Source organism: Lathamus discolor, chromosome 1, assembly GCF_037157495.1.
Source record: "Lathamus discolor isolate bLatDis1 chromosome 1, bLatDis1.hap1, whole genome shotgun sequence".
Lineage (NCBI taxonomy): Eukaryota > Metazoa > Chordata > Aves > Psittaciformes > Psittacidae > Lathamus > Lathamus discolor.
This window is the reverse complement of record NC_088884.1, coordinates 142,121,742-142,139,816: the sequence shown is the minus strand read 5'-3', so window position 1 is coordinate 142,139,816 and position 18,075 is coordinate 142,121,742. Positions and strand designations below refer to the sequence as shown.

Genomic DNA, 18,075 nt, shown 5'->3' with positions numbered 1-18,075 from the left:
TAAAAATCAACCAGGGACATACGTTTTTCTGCTTTGGATCTCTCTGCTCTTCACAAAAATTCTGAAGAACAAAAAACAATTTCCCATTTCTAAATGAACTCCAGATACCTTCTTTCCTCTCAGACACTACCTACTAAATCACTACTACTATTACTATGGAGTTTGGATATGACTTGTACACAGGCATTTTCTTCTTTCCCACCCTGCATCTAGTTAAAAAGACAAAAAAACTTTTGTTGCATATATTTAGGAGCAATAGCTCAAGTGTTCTTTATTCTCACTTAAAGTAACCAAAACAAACAAAACCCCCACAAAACCTCATTTGTGCACAAGCTTTATTTTGACACCCAGTATTTCCTTTAAATTAATATGCATAACTTCAAACAAGACATGCCTTCAGAATATGAAAGAACTTTTGTTTACAACTGACTGCACAAGACTTCTAAACTCTTCCAGTAAAATATTTAATACAATTTATTTCCCGATATTTCCTGGAGCTAGGAGCACTAACTAACAAATTGGCCAGCGTTAGCCAGGAATACACTCCTTATAGCTTTCAAAAGAGCTAACTCTTAAAAAAATCTGGACCTAACCTTAGAAACTCCAAATACTGTAGTCTAAAATAGGATATTAAAATAAATGAGGTTGAAAGATTAGGTTTTCTAATTTTCATTAGTTCAGGAAAAAAAAAAACCTAAGCAAAAATGTAAAAGTGGCTACATACTCTGCTATAACATTCATCGCTTTTTTCCAGACCTTCTACATGCCCAACAGTTCTTAAAATAAGCAAGTCAATATTAATTCCAGAAAACTTCCGGCCCAAGTTTTCCTTATACTCAATATTCAAGATGTAGTGTATCAGCATGCTTAACTCACTGTTCTGTGAAATTTGCCTCGCGGTGCAAGAAAACTTTACAAGATCCACATTTCTTCTTTTCTGAAGGGAACTTGAACAAAACAAAGCACAAAATGAAAACTAAGTTAAATTTGGCAGAAATGGAGAAAACATCTCATGCACTTAAATTATTAAAATTATACACAAATACAGAAATAGCCAATTTTAAGTCTTGGGGAAAATTTCTGATTTAATTTAGAAGTCACCTAACCATGTGCTCTCGTCCTTTTGTGACGCCAAATACTTCTCTGATCCTAGCATGCATCCTCAGTTTGCGTGTCTTGTTTTGAATTGAGCTTACAATACATTTAGACGGCTGGGAAGCATGGAGATCACGTACTCTTCCGCCATCCTTTACCACTGATTATTAATGACTATATTTAAAGAAAGATGTAATATGAAAGTCTAATTTAACATTTAGCTCAAAAGGAGCCTGGGCATGGGAATCAAGACAAAACACTCTCTCACCCAGTGAACACACACACACACACACACACACACACACACACAAAAAAAAAAAAGCTGAAAAGTTTGATTTCCTCAGGTACTCCATCCTTCAAAGCTAAGTATATATTAAAAATATCAATATTCCTGACTTTTGTTTCCCCACTTAACATACAGAGAATTTTTTTTTCCTTTTAAATTTAGCTATATTCAAATCTTTAGAAATACTGTCCCATTAAGCCCACGCTGAACTACTCCATGTCTCAAGCGGATGTTTCTCAATGACACAAGGCATACATTTCTACTATTTAGTATCACTTTTAATTCATGCCTAAATCTGCTCCAAATTACTAAGTTCAAGACAGAAGCCACACTTTATAAAGCTATTTGATATCACAAAAGTTATTCAAGTTGTATCAACTAAGTTCCACAATGATATTTTGTAAAGTCATAGGTTTATAAAACAGAGTGAGTTTAGCCAGTGAAGGTGGGTCATGGCCTAAGTACCATACACAATTATTTAGTCTCCAAAGCTATAATTACAAAAAATAAGCACTTTAAAAATCTGTTTCTCCATGTATTTTACTAAAATTGATGCAGTTACATCTTTTTAAGCTACATTAGCAAACTAACTTCATACATTTGTACTAACCTAATTTTAAAGAACCTGGTATGTTGACCAAAAAAAACAACAAACAAAAAAACCCAAACCAAACACACACCAAACTTTTTCAACACAGATTTTTTCTTCTTAGTTTGGTGGGTTTAAGGGTACTCATAGCATTAATATAAATCAGAGGTATAGAGAAGCATCTTTGACTCAAAGAGCTTTTAATATTATAGTTTCATTCTTATGTAAAGCAGTGAGTCATTAGCTTAGTTTTAGGGTGGACGGATTTAAAAGTGAGTAATGGCAACAGCAACAACTGAAGATAAATTCACCAGGAAATGAAAAATAACAATCATCTTACAAAGACCTGCTTCTTTTTTTTTTTTTTTTTTTTAATTCATGTATTTTTCAGGACTTGGGTACTCCTTTTTGATTACATACTTACATATATGTATACATCTCAAAAAAAAACTGCTAATAAGCAAACTACAGTCTTTTTTTCATCCCCACAATCAAAAAACAAGACCTTTCTGTGATTTTTGGAAAACAGAGTTCTAACTTATGTCAAGTGAAAACTATCTCAAGATATAAAATAAATGAAGCAATTTTATTATTATTATCTGCTTGAAAGATTAGAACAACCAACATACAGTGCAAGCTACAAAATTACAGCAATTTGTCAATGCTCAACAGAACAGTTACCTATTGTACAAACTGTATATCTGAATTAAAAGACACTGAAGACTTCTTTGGGGGCAAATAAGAGTAGAAGATCTTCACCAGTCTGTAACTTCCCTTAACCACTTCTAAAACCTAATACCTCTTCAGGTTAATTATCTTTGTTATTTTGCTCTTTAAAGTAGGGTTAGAGCAATAGCAAAGTGCACCAATTTTACAAATATATAATAATAGTTTCAATCAAATTATCACTTTTGTTACAACTGTGGAGATTAAGACCCACTATTTTCATACGTTAGGTACTGGATGCTGCTTAGGCTGCATATGCTTCTCCACCACCTTTTCCTTCACATAAACAGGACGAAAGGGCATGAAGAGGCAGCAAATGGTCTTGCTAAAGGTTGAGAGACTGGAAAGCTTTGCACTGGGCTGAGCAGTTTCATTCAATACACTCCTGTCACCTCCCAAATAAAGCAAGGGAGAGAGGTCAGCTCAAGGAGTCAGTCTTTAGAGGCATTCATCTGCTGAGTGTTTAAAATGAATGAAGCTTGTGTTCAAACTCATTCAAAACATGTTTTCCTTTCTATGTATCTGAAAGCCTAACCCTCTCACAACGCAAACATGTCAGAAGTGCTATAACACGTTGTGTTAGAGCTTTGGGGTTCATAGACAACTCGCAGAGGCAAATTAATGGTGATGCTTGATCACAGGAAAAGAGAGGGCACAGCTTCCCACTCCTAAAATATTTGCTTTGTGTGACAGAACACAGAGTAGAGACACACAGCAGCACCAGCCTGGGCACCTCATTTGCAACCTTAACCACTTCCATGTTAAGAAATGAAGTCTAAGTTTCAACCATAGGATCTGCCAGCTGCAGGAAACAAATAATGCCTGGTCAGACCAAGCATTACCCATTTTGTTTACCCTTATCTTCCCCCAAATGCAGCCTGTTTTCCAGAATAATATTTGGTCTATTTCTTCTTATTTCTCTTAATAAAGAATCAGACCAATTCCACACCACATAACAAAGTTGGGGGATATGAAAAATCTAAAACTTAAGAGATCATCAGTCTGAAATTTTATCTGTGTAGTATTCTGTATAATGAACAGGTCTACCATGTTATAAATCTGCTTTTTCTTTAAACAGGCTGCTGCTCTGAATTATGCAATAGTGGTTGTTTCACCTAAGAATGACTGCTAATGACATGAGTCAAAGCATCCAAAGCCTCTAAAACTACCTCTCTTCTTTTACTATCTTTAATCTTCCACTAAAGGGATGTCAGTGGTCAGCTCCATCCACTGCATTACTTTCATTATTTTGTCTTATAAAGGCCTCATTTTTCACTCATGTCAGTATGGATGAAGTCACTTAGACCAAAAGTATCAAGAGAGAGGATGAAACTTCCAATCCACTGCATTTAACCCTTTGTTCTGTTCCACAACATGACTGGGGAACAATATTAAAAATTTTAGACTTAAATACACTTACCAGCTGGCAGCAGGCAAAAGACAGGCGAACAAGTGAAGCACAGGGAAGGAAATAAAACTGCAAGCGAGGCAGGCATATTATTAGTAATAAAAAGGGACATGGTTACAGCACTAAAGGGCACAGGGACACCCACTGCATGAACTTCTTGTGCTAGAAGGCACAGAGGAGATGAGAAAAGCACTTCCTTGCATAAAAATTTATCACCAATATCCATGAACGACTAGAAGGAAATGTTGATTTTCTCAGAAAACTTGAGCAGGATTTCTCTGCCTCTATGGAAGAGCCTTCATACAATGTAATAAGTATGAAGCCAGCACCTATCAATAAAACTCAGTTGAGTCTATACAATCTGTAAGACAGACATGATCTTTCCTGAGGTTAAAGATGCTGCAAGCTGCCATTATAAAGTTCTGTATTAATTCTTGGTCTCTAAAAAAATACCCAGGTAGGTTATAAAGAATGATTTTGTGAAGTTTAAGTTCTGAAGTGCTGGCTTATCCTCGATCTTTGTCAGACAGACTGCTATTTGTCTTCCAGGATTTCCATATTGTTATAAATGGAACATAAAGATGAAGAAAATAACCTGGAGCTCACAAATCAAAATAACGGGTAATGAAGTCAGTGACCCAGTCACATATCAATCACTATTAGACTGCAATTTGGAGGATTTGCTTCAATGGTGGGAAGATTACAGATATAGCATATTCTCTCTACTGGATTATCGTCTCTCAAAACACATTAAGAGTATTCTTAGTAGCTAGTTATCGTTTTCTTTTAGGATGAGATTCCCATTTCAGCTCAGCAGGAATACCTTTATTATATGAAAAAGGGATAATGACTCTACAAAAGTTAACATAAAGCTACTCCTCACTGAAAGATGTTTATACTTAAGTTTCAGTAAGCACAATGTTTGCATATATAGAAGGCACTGATTAAGCATCTTTTTAGGGCATGCAAAAATCTCTTAATTGTTGAGAAAAAGAAAAAAAAACCTTGCCTCTCCATTTCTTCACTCAAATTGTGTTACAACATTTACTACTGACTTCTTTCAATAATCTAAAAGAAACTTGTAAATGCTGGGGAAACAGCATTTAAGGCATGTATAAACTTGCTAATAATGTTTCGAACTGCCAAGATACGCAGATGAAAATGACAAGCTAAATACAAAACATTCTCAGACATGTCCCTTCCAGGCATAACTAGTGCTTTAAAAATAAAAAAAAAAAAAAATTACTAAAAAAGTGCAATCTAATGATTTGGATCTGTCTACAGCAACTAAACTCTGTATATACCTTTGAAAAGATTTTTTTTTTCTGTTTAAGACCCTCTACCAGCATGATGAGTATAGTTAATAGAATGATCATACAGTTAACAGAACCAAAAATATTACAAGTTAATCTGTGAGAAGATACTCTTTGTTTACATAGCCGATAATACTGTTATCAACAACATTCGGTGTCAGTTATTTTTAACATTCAAACAATATTTCTTTTATTAAGACAGGCCTGGAGTTAAATTCTAATACCAGACATCTTCCTTTATATTCCATCATATTTTTGCAAGATAAGCTACAAGAATTAATGCTTATTCAAGACAGTAAGAGCTACTAGCTTAGAAATTAGTAAGAACCATCTCAAAGAAAGCCCTTGCTTTCTTTGTTACATGCTATACCACAGTATAATTTCCTCCTCCATAAAATTACCTATTTAATTTAAAACAAACAAAAAAATCGTATTTACACATAAATGTTATGTGTGTTAAGGCTAAGACTGAAGATTTTCATGCAGTCATCTTCTTAATCCAATGCATGCAATCATATCAGATATATACTGCCTTGTTTAGAGGATGGCTATACCATACAATGCACAAAGCAGACAAGAATTTTCTAAAGTTTTCACCATTTTTTATATAAAACTACATTAATGTGGTACATAAAACTTGCTAGATCTTTCCTGTAAGTTACATATATAATAACCCTGTATGTTCCAAGAACAATATCTCTTGAAAGGTACAACCTTAAAAATTACAAAGATACAACATGAATACTCGTGTCTCACTCACTGTTGTCTCATCATAAAAATTCATTTTTACACTTAAGGGTGAAGTTTTAGCCTCCAGAATTCCCCATTTTGTCACCATTTTCCTGCAATGGATCTTAATTTCATCAGAAACCCTGTAACTAAGGTCTAAAATTATTAGTAATGTTTTGGTTTGGAATAGATTCAACAGGTTTTTTCTATTATTTTCAGTCTTTGTTTTGTAATAATTGCGTATTTCCATTCTTCCTTACCAGCATGAAGTTTAAAAAAATGCTTGACACAGATAATCCTTTTTAGCAAGGATTATACCTAAACTGAAAAGATTTCTTTCTTTGAAAACGAGCAGACACAAAGATAAGTAAATACTGTTCTAAAATTTCCTTTTATACTCTCATTTCTGCTTTCAACCTGCACTGAAACTTAATTCTCCTTTAATCTGGCAAAATTAAAAAAAAAAAAAAAAAAAAAAAAACAAACCTGCAAGAAACCCTAAATTATAATTTCTACAATGACAGTGATTCTTCGTTAGAAAGAAACAACAATTACCTTGATGAAATTTGAACTTTACTTGATTCAGGAATTTCTGGTACAGGTCGATGCCTTAATATAAAAGATCGGCTTGCTCTTGGAAATACTTTCATGCAGTTTTTCGTGTAAGAATTATACAAATCATTGTCTATCATTTCTCCTTTAAACTTATAGAATGGAAAATCTGGCTTACTACCAGATATACCACCCTCATCTGCAAACATCGAATGTTTGTTTTCATTGCATTTTGTCTCACATGACTGAGCAAATGAAGAACGAGGATCACGAATTGCCAAACAGCCAGCCAAGTGCTCACCAGCTTGGTATGCAGCAGATTCTTCCAGTGATGGATCTGGCTGGCTATTTGTCTCAATACTTCCAGTTTGATTGACAGTTTTCAGTATGCTGTCTGAATTCTGGTATAAATTAGGAAAATCCAAATTTTTAAAGCCATCCTTGTTTGCTTCTGGTATGTTTTGCTCTGTAAGTTCAAACTTTTCTTTATCATTGTAAGGTTTATTAAGAAGTTGTTCTGACAATGTTGCAGGAGTCAAGCTAGCCTCCTCTACATTTGCACTGCTTACTGGAGACTCCCGAACTGAGGATGAATATTGCTTCTCTTCTAAAACTTTCAGGTCTTTGATGAATTTTAGATTTTCACAGAAAAGATCATTCTCTTGCATTCTTGAAAGAGCAGCATCTAATTGCTTCAGAATCCTTCTGCGGTGACCTGTAGGCAACACTCCCATTTCCTGAAGTACGCTGTTATTTATTCCCATGCAATCTGTCACAATATTATAGCCATGTTCTTTAAAGTTTGGAAGATACTGCCCCAAGTTAATGTTTACCAAGAACTCTTCAATATCAGTGTCACTGCATGTGGATGACATGATGGCAGCTTCATTCCGAGTACTGCCCCACACCGTCATGTAGAAATAGAGTCAGGATGTGCACATATTCACTAGCAACAAAGCTCTCTAAATACTGTGTCAGCCAGCCAATGAAAAATATCCATTTCTTCAAGACACTTTAGATTTCTCCAGTCCAAGCAGATTTTTTTTCTTTATAAAGACTGCTGTCCTATGGAAAAGAAAAAGGGCATTAAAAAACATTCCCACCTGAATTCACATTAATCTTGGGTTAAATTCTGAAGGCTCCATGTCATTCGTACACTGATATTTTTAAATTGCTTATATATGAAAATTTCAAGGATGGCAAACAGCATAACCTCTCCATCCTTTTATCTTGGCCTGTATAGAGAGAATAGAGAAATGAAAGTCTTAACTCAGCACATCATACAGCCTTAAAACATATAATCCTAGAAGATGAACACTTAAGAAATGAACCACTTATCTACACACATATTCTTATTACATGTACTTGGATAGAAGGGGGAGAAAAAGTCATCCAAGACCAGCTCTGGAACCTAACGCTTTCCTACTCCCATGCCAGCACCAATTAACTACCAGGTAGGGCTTCAACTTCCTTAACTTAAGAGCCTTAAACTTTTTGAGCAGAGAAACACACTTCCAAAGGAGAAAAGGAAAAATGACTGGTTAGAGCATTCTATGTGATCTGTGGGTTCAAACCCTCTTCAACCAAGAACCAAACTGAACAAGTATGACAACTAACAAAATAGCTTAAAAAGGCAGAATCACTTCTGAGCATGTTGGAGGATGGTGAGAGGAGTGTCTTAGTTGTTTAAGTAACTGGTCAAAAAGCTATGGTTGTGATCAAAATACATCCTGAAGATCAGACCCTTCAAAGAACTGTCGTGAGCCAAAACAGGAAACAGGTAACTACTAGCTTTTCAACTCTGTCAAGGAAGCAGTTTTCCCCTAGGCACAAACAGTAGCAGACCCATAACCCCAAGGGCAAGCTCTGGCCCCCACACTATGGTCATTTGGTATCTTAAGTGCCCATGACAGTTTTTCCTCAGTATTTTCCAACTCGGCTCTTACACTACTCAGATTCCACCTATTTTGAGTTTTTCCTCTTTCAAGGCCATATCCAAATTCACAATTTGCAAAATCCAAAACAGACAGAGAAGCTACTATTCTGAAGGTATCCAAGACAACCTGAAATCACATCTCTTTAAAGAAGGTTTAAGATCAGCAGCAGTCAACAAGTTTTTTCACCTCCCTCTTCCTGTATAAAGAGCAATTTGGCCTTAGGGAAACCTGCTGACTGTAGAAGCTGTCCTGGCATGCAGATACTAGCCTTAAGCAGCCTGGAAAAGAAACAACAGCTTCAGTAGTACAGAGTAAGACGTAAGTAGCAATTAGAAAGAAATCATTTGTCCAAAATATATCCATGGTAGTAGGCATTGATATTGTATTCTCTAAAATATTTCCTGACAAAAAAGACACTACTTATGATCTAGAACAGAAGCTCAAAAGACTGCCTACTTTTGTATCACATCAGTTCCTCCAATAAAGGATAAAACTTTTTTCTGTAAGATTTCACCAACAACTTTTGAACTAAGTTGTTATTCAGAAAATGAATTATTAAATAACTCAATCACTAGAAATCTTTTCCTGCAAAATTCTGCATATATCTTTATTACTCCCACACTTCCAAAACTTTCAAAATTTAAAAAAAATTAAAAAAAAAAAAAAAAACTCCCAGGGAAAAAACAAACCCCTTTATACTTAAACCATATACATATATATATGTGACATGAGAAAAAAAAGAAAAAAAAAACACCTTAACAAACCTGTACTTTTCTGGAAGGCATAAAAATCAACACAGCACATTAACTATAAATGCCACATTCCTTAAAGTAAGCCTTTGGATTAACTTCATTTTGGGGCAATATTTTTATCAGCTTTGATCACTGTCCGCACAAGTCTGAGAATTAACTTATTATCCTGAATATGAAATTCATACAATTAAAACTTTATAGGCAGACAACTCTTTGGGCCAATCAGATACAACCTCTCAAGAGAGAAGTTTTTTAGGGAGTTAACCCTCATTAAAAGATTTCCAAGTCATTTAAATACAAAAAGCCTTAGATTGAGCTGAACTGATTAACAATCAGCTTCTAGATTTAAGTTTGTCCTTTCCCAATCTGTGTACTTATCTAAAGATTCCCCATTCCTTTAAAAATTTCAGACATCAGCATTTCCTCAAGCTTTTCACATAAGCCTCTAGCCATAAAAGATAAAATTCAACTGTATGGCCTCCACCCCTCTCTAAGCCCTGAAAAATACAACTATAAATACAGTCTTTTAAGAAGCTGAATATATATTCTGAATACAGAATGAGAAATAATTAGTACAGAATGGTCAAAAAGTATCACAGGCACTGTTTCTGCCAGAGAATAGTCCTTCATGTATCCATTAACAAACAACAAATAAACAAAACCACAACAAAAAAAACACACAACGAAACCCCCCATGATCAAGTATATAAACCCCCTACAATATTAGTGTACAAGTACTTTAGAGTTGCAATTGGTTATCTCAGCCATTTCCACCCTTCTTGGCAGCTCTGGGTTTCATAGTGGTGTTCGGGTATTTTTCCCCCAAGATGTTAGATTTTCAGACAGTATCATTTTCTCAACCCCTCCACCTTCAGCAGTAACAGAAGAGACACTTAGGAAAGTAGCTTTTAGGTATATTTTACAAATAAATATATCTTTTTATATAAACATTTTTTTATGCATACACACACTCTTTTCAGCATCTAAATACTGTTTTTTCTACATACACTGCCCACACCTTATTTCGGAACCACTCCAATATTGTTACTTCAGGAACTCAAATAGCCATGTATCATCAGGTATGCGGATCCTAACCCATCTTCATAGAAGATCATGTTTCTCACAGTTATTTTCAACCCATTTCAGCTAGTCAGACCATAACCTACCCACATAAAGGTGCATAGGATTGCCTAGCACTGAACAAACATTGCTTCCAAATTTGCAAAAAAACATTACTTTTTGTAGCGTATTTTATAAATGAAACGTAGCAGACTGCAAAAGGAGGAAACTGCTTGCTGAGAAGACGTTTTGACGGCAAAATAGCAGAACTGCTAGAAGCTGAAGCCCAAGTCATTTTCTGTTTCTGTACTCCTCTATGGCGGAAGTTATCAATGGATCTATCAAGATTTATAAAGATGTGCTATAGATCTGGCCTAGCTACACAGGCAGTTGGATACCAGCAAGTTCAGAGTCCCATATATTTTGTGCATCTGAGCAAAAGGTATACTGATGCCTGTTTTGGTTTGACTATTCAGAAGATTCAAAAACTAACAGCTAAACAAAGCCACACACACTGGTGAATGTTTGTATCACACACTACAAGATAAACATTGACTCATTTCTTACAATATTTTATCCTTAATAAAGGCTTAAAACTCAGTAAGTATATGGAAAATCAGAACTCAAAGACTGACTTACCCAATATATATTAATCTATTTCAATGTAATTAAATTTTTTTTTTTTTTTAATTTATATTAATCTCCACTATGGCTATAATTGCAAAGTCATAACAAAACCTAAAGAACATTTGAACAGATAGGTGGTGTGTATGTATGCTATATACATATTTATATGCTTACATTCACTTTCACAGCCAAATCTGTACCACTAAAAAATTAAATAAAAGCCTTCAACATTAGTACACATGGTACATCCCATAAATCAAAGGGACCTTAAGGATCACCTAGTTCCAACCTTCTACTAGGCCAGGTTGCTCCAAGTCCCATCCAACCAGGCCTCAAACACTTACAGGGTTAGCCTCAAAAACAGGTTTAGGGCATCTACAACTTCTTTTGGCAACCTGTTCCAGTCTCACCACCCTAACAGTGATTTTTTTTTTCCTAATGTCTAATCTAAATCTCCCCTCTGTCAGATTAAAGCCATTCCCCCTTGTCCTGTCACTACATACTCTTGTAAAAAGAAGGTCCCTCTTCATATTTCTTGTAGGCCCCCTTTAGGTACTGAAAGCTGCTCTAAGGTCTCCTCAGAGCCTTCTCCAGGCTGAATAAACCCAAATCTTTCAGCTTGTCTTCATAGGTGAGGTACTCCAGCCCTCCTCTGGACCCACTCCAACTGGTCTATGTCCCTCTTGTGGTGGCCGACCCAGAGATGGACACAGTACTCCCGGTGGGGGTCTTGCTTCAATAAAACTCATTCTTGCTGCACTATCACATTCTACTATATAGGGTAACCATGACAAAAATTGTAATTCAACATGGTTGCTAAAAATGGGGAAATGCTTATTAAAAAAAAAACCAAACAATAAAACAAAAAAAAAAACCAAACAAACAAAAAAAAATAACACCCTAGCTTCTTAGAAAATATTTGACAATTCCATTTTATAGAAATAAAGGTAAAACATCTTAACTGCTATGTTGGAAAAACAGTATGAGGGAAACCATCTGGGCTTTTTTTCCAAGAAAATACGTTTTGTCAGTGAATGAACTGCAATTTACGTTGCACATCCCAAGCCTTATATAGGATCATTCAACCTTCCTTCATAGAAGATCATGTTTCTCCCACTTATTTTCAAACTGTTTTTTATGGTCTTCCTATTCCCACCTTATGGAAGGAGTTTAAACAAGGAGGTACAACAACTCAGTGTGGCGTAACAATTCTTTTTGTTTCACTAGAAGTGACTGCTAAATACCAAAGAAAAATGACAACACTGGCACAGACAAACAGACATAACTCTCAGAACTTTATCTCACATGGAGGGTAAGAACCTGCATCTAACGTTCTACAATTCTTCCATTCTATGATTTTCAAGTTAAAAGTCAAGACAACATTGAAGATAAACAGACAAGTTCTGTTCAAGCAAGCAATCCAACTTTTAATAATGAAATGTGTTAACAGTAGGGTACAGCTGAATATAGAAACACGCAAGTGAGACTTTTCATCTTTTTTTAAGATCACTACAGATATTAGCCTGAAGAAAGCGTCAAACCTTTAGAAGTGCATGGCGAGATAATCACACTAAGCAATTGGATCAACAAATACAATCAAGTTGAGGCTTGCTCACAGCTTCTGGTAAACCACATACTAGATTAAGATCCAAATACACAGGTAAGAAACCCAAAACAAGACAAGAAAACACTACAACAGGACTTACCATAGAGCAGAATAAAATCTGCCAGTAGATAATTTCATCTTCCCATTGTACTTGACTACATAGAAACTGACAGATTAACAGGCCTAGAAAACACTGTAGATCATTTAAGATCTTCCCTTAAACCTACATAATGCAATCAGCATACTGACTGCACACTAGGGAAAAAAAAGGAAAATCCCTCAAATGACTTTTTTAAAGTGATTACTCACAGAATTAACTTTTGAGTCAACCCAGGGCAAGATAACCGATTGAAACAATTCCAATTGAACTGTTCCCCTTACAAATGCAAGAAAGTTACCAAGTGTAATTCAACACAGTGGATAATTATGAAATACCTTTAATCGCATCCTCTGTCAAAATGTTTGTCATTTTGGGTTGTGTTTTGGGGGAAGTTTGTTACGTTTTCTTTTTTCTCTGTTTTCAGAACATTTCTCTTTCAGAGAAATGCTCAGCCACCTCTGCTACCTCAGAGTCAAGCCTCATACTGCAAGAAATTCCAGTGGAACAACTTGCAGTCGCCAGAGTAAGGAAGAGCATGCCATGAAGCAGCAAGCACGAAGTGGATTTGGTTAAGAACACTCTAGCAAACTCTTGTATCATTCACTTGGCCTCTTCTATCCAGTACATCCTTGCGGCTCTTTGACCTTCCCAAAACAAACTTCATGCATTTTCTGGTAATATTTCCGGTAATATACTGGCAGCTAAAGAGAAGTCTGCTTGTGTCTAACTCTACAAAAACAACCTGGCGTGTAAACAAATACACAGTAATGATGTGCTATGTCCTTAGTATGACATTTACATACAGACCGTTAAAATAACTTAAGCTAAAAAACAAAACAAAACAAACAAGAAAAAGACAGACTAACACAGAACAAATACACGCGTTGCTTTCCACTTGCCTACGAGCTACTTCTTGTCAGAGCCCAACTTTGGTATCTGAGGCTGATCTGAGACATGCCCTGCACCAAGCCGCTCGGCCTCGCCCCTCAACTCACCGGCCACTTTCAAGTCCCTCTCCAACAGTGCGCTTCGCGCTGGCTGCCAACGGGAGCGGGACCGGGACCTCCACCGTCACTGCACCAGCCCACGGTGAAGCTCCGTGCCCGGCGCGGCGCTGCCCGGGAAGTCACCCGCAAAGGCCAGCGTGCACAGGGCAGCCGCCAGGCAGCCTTGCCCTCTGCCTCGCGAACCGCGCACCCCGCCGAGGCTGCCTTACCTCTGGCAAAGAGCAGCAGAAAAGGGGAAGGGGGGAGACCGGCAGAGGGAGAGGGGCAGCGCTTCAAGTGGCGCCCGCCCGCTTTCTCCCCTCGCTCACTTTCCTGCCCTCTCTCCTTCCTTCCTGCCTGCCTCCCCACCCCCGCGCTGCTCCCCACAAAGCCGCGCCCGTGACGCGCAGCTCCCACCCTCCCTCCCGTTCGCTCCAGCAGGAGGCGGCCGCACCTGGGCGCGGGCGAGAAACGCCCTCTGCTCCGCGCCCCTCCGCGCCGCCGCTCCGCGCATGGGCCGCCGGGGCGGGTGCTCAGGGCGTGCTCGCCGGGCAGCATATTTCGTGAGGAGTCAGGCCGCTTGCCGCCGCGGGCTGCGGCGCTGGGTGCCTCAGCGCATCTCCTCGCGTCGCAGCCGTGTCTGTGTCTCCCCCCGCGCTGACCTGGCGCCGGGACTGCCAACCCCCTCCTCTAGCTGGGAGCCGAGGGACTCCCCTCGACTGCCTCTTGTACCAAAGAGGGCCACGCTCGGGGCGAGCACGCAGTGCTGCCTTAGAGTTGCACAGCTGTAGCGTGGTCACTTGTTTAAAAACAGTAGAAACAACCCACAAAAAACTAAGTTCTCAGTAATGCTTGTAACTTCCCCACTTCTAGGAGCTCGTCCGTATCTGTGAATTAGTGTCACTCATATGAAACTAGCTTTTGTTACCCAAAATGAGACTGAAAAGTACTTTCATCTACTCCTGTCAGTGTACATGTACACCTTCTTCTAGGCATATCAGTTCTGATTTGCTTCTAATTAATTCCAAGGGCATAGCAGAAGGCTTACACTGTTTTAGCTGAAGCCGGAGGTATGCCGCTGTTAAAGGAGACAAGAAGCAAAGATTTACTGAGAAAAAGGGGTTTGAATTAAAGTGCTCATTTTGGAGCAAGTAAGCTAGGGTTCTATTTCCTGCTTCAAAGACTGCATACTACTACGTGCTTAATACAGCCTAACTCATAGTACGTCTGTTAAAAACTGTTGCTGCTGCAGTGACAAAATGAAGTTTCAGGAGTACAATTTTGAATGTAAACAAGTGTTTCACTCTCCAACTCCCAGTCAAAACAAGTAGAAGTTTGAAGCTCAGCTTTACAAAACCAATTCCAGCAGTGTTCAACCATTTCTGAAAACCTTGTTCCAAGTTCTAATTACTAGATGCGTAAATACCAGTGTACCAAAAAAATGCAGTTAATTTTACCTCCGAAACTTGCATTATGCAGGCAAATTCTGTGGCAAGGAAGTCTCACTCCAGTGCAAACTTTCGTGTTTGCCTTTTTAGATAACCAAAAGAAATTCATTATGCTCTTGCTTGACATTTTTATTCATGCATTGGCAGTGTCTGGCTCAGTGTCATTTCCAGTTATTGACAAAGGGACCCCTATGTTTTCAAACCAACTTAGGGCACAGGTATGATCCACGTAAGCACACTAACACTCTTTTTGATCATAGCCTTTCTGGATTGTAACCTAATGACTCACGGAGTCATCTGATCACAGATTTGCCTGAGATTTCCAGCTAAGCCTATCTTTCTTTTAGAACAGTAGGCATGCCAATGAATGCTGACTTAGAAAAGGAATTTTAACCACAGTAACTTAAAATATTTGAAAGATTCACATCTTGTAAACAACAAAAGACCTGCCCCCTTTGTAATGCTTACCTTGCCATCCACAGCCCCAGTTAATTACCAGTTTACACAGGGCCGAATTTCCTTTTCCTGCAAGTCTTAAGGTGTATTAGTCTTTGATTAATACCCTTGAGCTCTTCTTTCTTCTCAGTCACGAAATGCTCAAGTCCTTCTATACAGTCCACGCTCCTTTCTCTTCCAGGAGACTCATGTGGTTTCCCATGTGTGCAGCCAGTGACAGAGACAACTGGTAATGGTTCCCTCAGTGTTTGTCTTTAAAACAAACGTCAGTCTTAAACAAAACTCAAAAAGATTGCCTTCAGCACATTTGTACTTGTGCAGTAGTAGCATTTCCCATCAGAGCATAACATGACACTGCACCCTGACACACTGTGTCTAAACCAGAGTTATAGTTACCTACTGTTCTTGACCACTACATGAGACCGTAAGATCTGAGGTGTTTTGTTGTTTGAGGTTTTTGTTGTTTCTTTGTAGTGGGGGCAGCAGGGTGTCAAGGAACAGAAAAAATAAGCATCTGAAACACCTACTCAATTGTGTTTGCATATTTCTGTTTGCATTTCGTCCAGAAAAATTGCAGTATGCACAAGTTCATTTTAAGCTATGATGTTATTTGGGGGGTTTACAGGGTTTTCTGGTCTTTTTGTATATATCCAAACGAAGTTACCAGGATCAGGCAAACTGATATGCTTTTTAACTCTTTGTTAGAAATTAAGTAGCATAATTTATGAGATTCTAAGAAAGCTCTCAACTCTGTGATTTAGATACAGCATATAGTTCTTTGTCAGAGCATGGAATGGAAGCTTTCTACCATTTTGGAAGAAAAAAAAACTGATGTAATCTGTGGTAAATGCTCCATCCCTGACAGTGTTCAAGGACAGGTTGAACAGAGCCTTGGGTGGACAGAGCCCAGACATCATATAGGGTGAGGCATCTCTGCCCATGGCAGGGGGGTTGGAACTAAATGATCTTAAGGTCCTTTCCAAACCTGACCATTCTATGATTCTATGATTACAAGAAATGAAATGTTATCTACATCTCAAACAACCAGCAGGTGAATATCTAGGCTTTTTATGATTTGAGCTTCGCTACTACTGTGACAGTGTAGCAACAAAACTAACCTTGGAAATCTAATCATATGTTAGAATTTTCACAAGCAGAGTTCTAGCATGATGTAATATTTCACTCAAGGTAAGATAAAAATGCTTCAAAACTTCAGAAAAATGGCAAGAGTGCAACTAAGAATAAGCACAAGAGGTATTTAGGTTCCGTTTTTGCATTTGTTATCAAGTGTTTATGTGACTTTGGGATTCCTCTCAGCCAGTTACTCAGGGCATTATAACTCAGTTACTTTTGTATGTCTTGCTGGACACCAGCCCACATTTTTGCTCGAATCTGTCAGCTAGTTTGGCCCATACCCCTTATCTTAATGTAATTGTCTTGGTTTGTTTTCCAAGTAGCATTGAAAGATAGTTCCATGTACCATATGAAAAATTTATATTTTTAGACTATCACTTTATAAACAATGTTCTTCTTTACAGGTATGACAACAATCGTGGCTTTTGCTGTCTTATTTCCCTTAATGGTAATATGTTTGACCATAATGCAATCTCCCTTCTCTTAAAACTATTGATGGACTCATGACTACTCCCTTTAAGGTATTTTGATATTGACATATGATTTTTGAAACAAATGACATAAAGCTGGTGTGATAGGATATTATACTGTTTTGCAATGTACTTTCACAGTATACTGATTTATTTTTTTCTTTCCCTTACTAATTTTGGTGACAGTTTAGTCAGAGTGAATTTTCTAGGTTGGGTATTATATATCACATTCAACTGCACATGCAAAATCCTCTAAAGGCAAGTTATTCAGATTGAAATACTCTTTCTGAGGATAAAAACACTTAGAAAGCAATAGTAACGTGTTCTAAGAGCACCTCTCATATAGCAGTGGTGGGTGAGTCAGAAACATTGAACTTGACCTCACTTTCAATGAGAGTCTGCAAAGATGGCAGTTCAAAATAGATCCTTCTGATAATGTGACATTTCTGGAAATTAAGGAGTGCCTATCCACTGCATATAGCACACAATACAGTACTTCTGTGCACTAGCCTGCTCTATGTCCTGTCTTGAGCCAGCAACTAACCTTTTGATACAGGTCTATGGACTGGTGATCCCCCACTTTCATATACATTGATACGTGTTTCAATTTGCAGACAGCCTGAAAATTTTGTCTGCAGTACTGCTGTATTTGAGTTAATTGCTTTTGGGGAAGTAGATCCATGGCCTATGTAGAAGATTCATCTGTGTTCACAAGCCTAGGACGAAAACCACGAATTTATTCTAGCAACGCAGGGGGGACTTAAGCTCTTGCTTCAAATGAAAGGTGTCTAACCAAGAAAAT

General features: G+C 37.7%; 1 protein-coding gene across 5 annotated transcripts in view; it reads right to left on the bottom strand.

The window, feature by feature from the left end:
* The window catches only part of ARAP2 (ArfGAP with RhoGAP domain, ankyrin repeat and PH domain 2), a 139,222-nt gene extending 124,825 nt beyond the window's left edge, over window positions 1-14,397 (bottom strand). For 2 of the 5 annotated variants that reach the window (XM_065699295.1, XM_065699330.1), the window contains exons 1-3: window positions 13,996-14,125; window positions 6,702-7,763; window positions 877-947 (exon numbers count right to left, since the gene is read on the bottom strand). In XM_065699295.1, the coding sequence (XP_065555367.1) occupies window positions 877-947; window positions 6,702-7,612 (982 nt within the window). In that variant the 5' untranslated portion in view covers window positions 7,613-7,763; window positions 13,996-14,125. The other 3 variants (XM_065699315.1, XM_065699324.1, XM_065699304.1) reach the window with 3 other exon arrangements.
* Window positions 14,398-18,075: the final 3,678 nt, after the last annotated feature.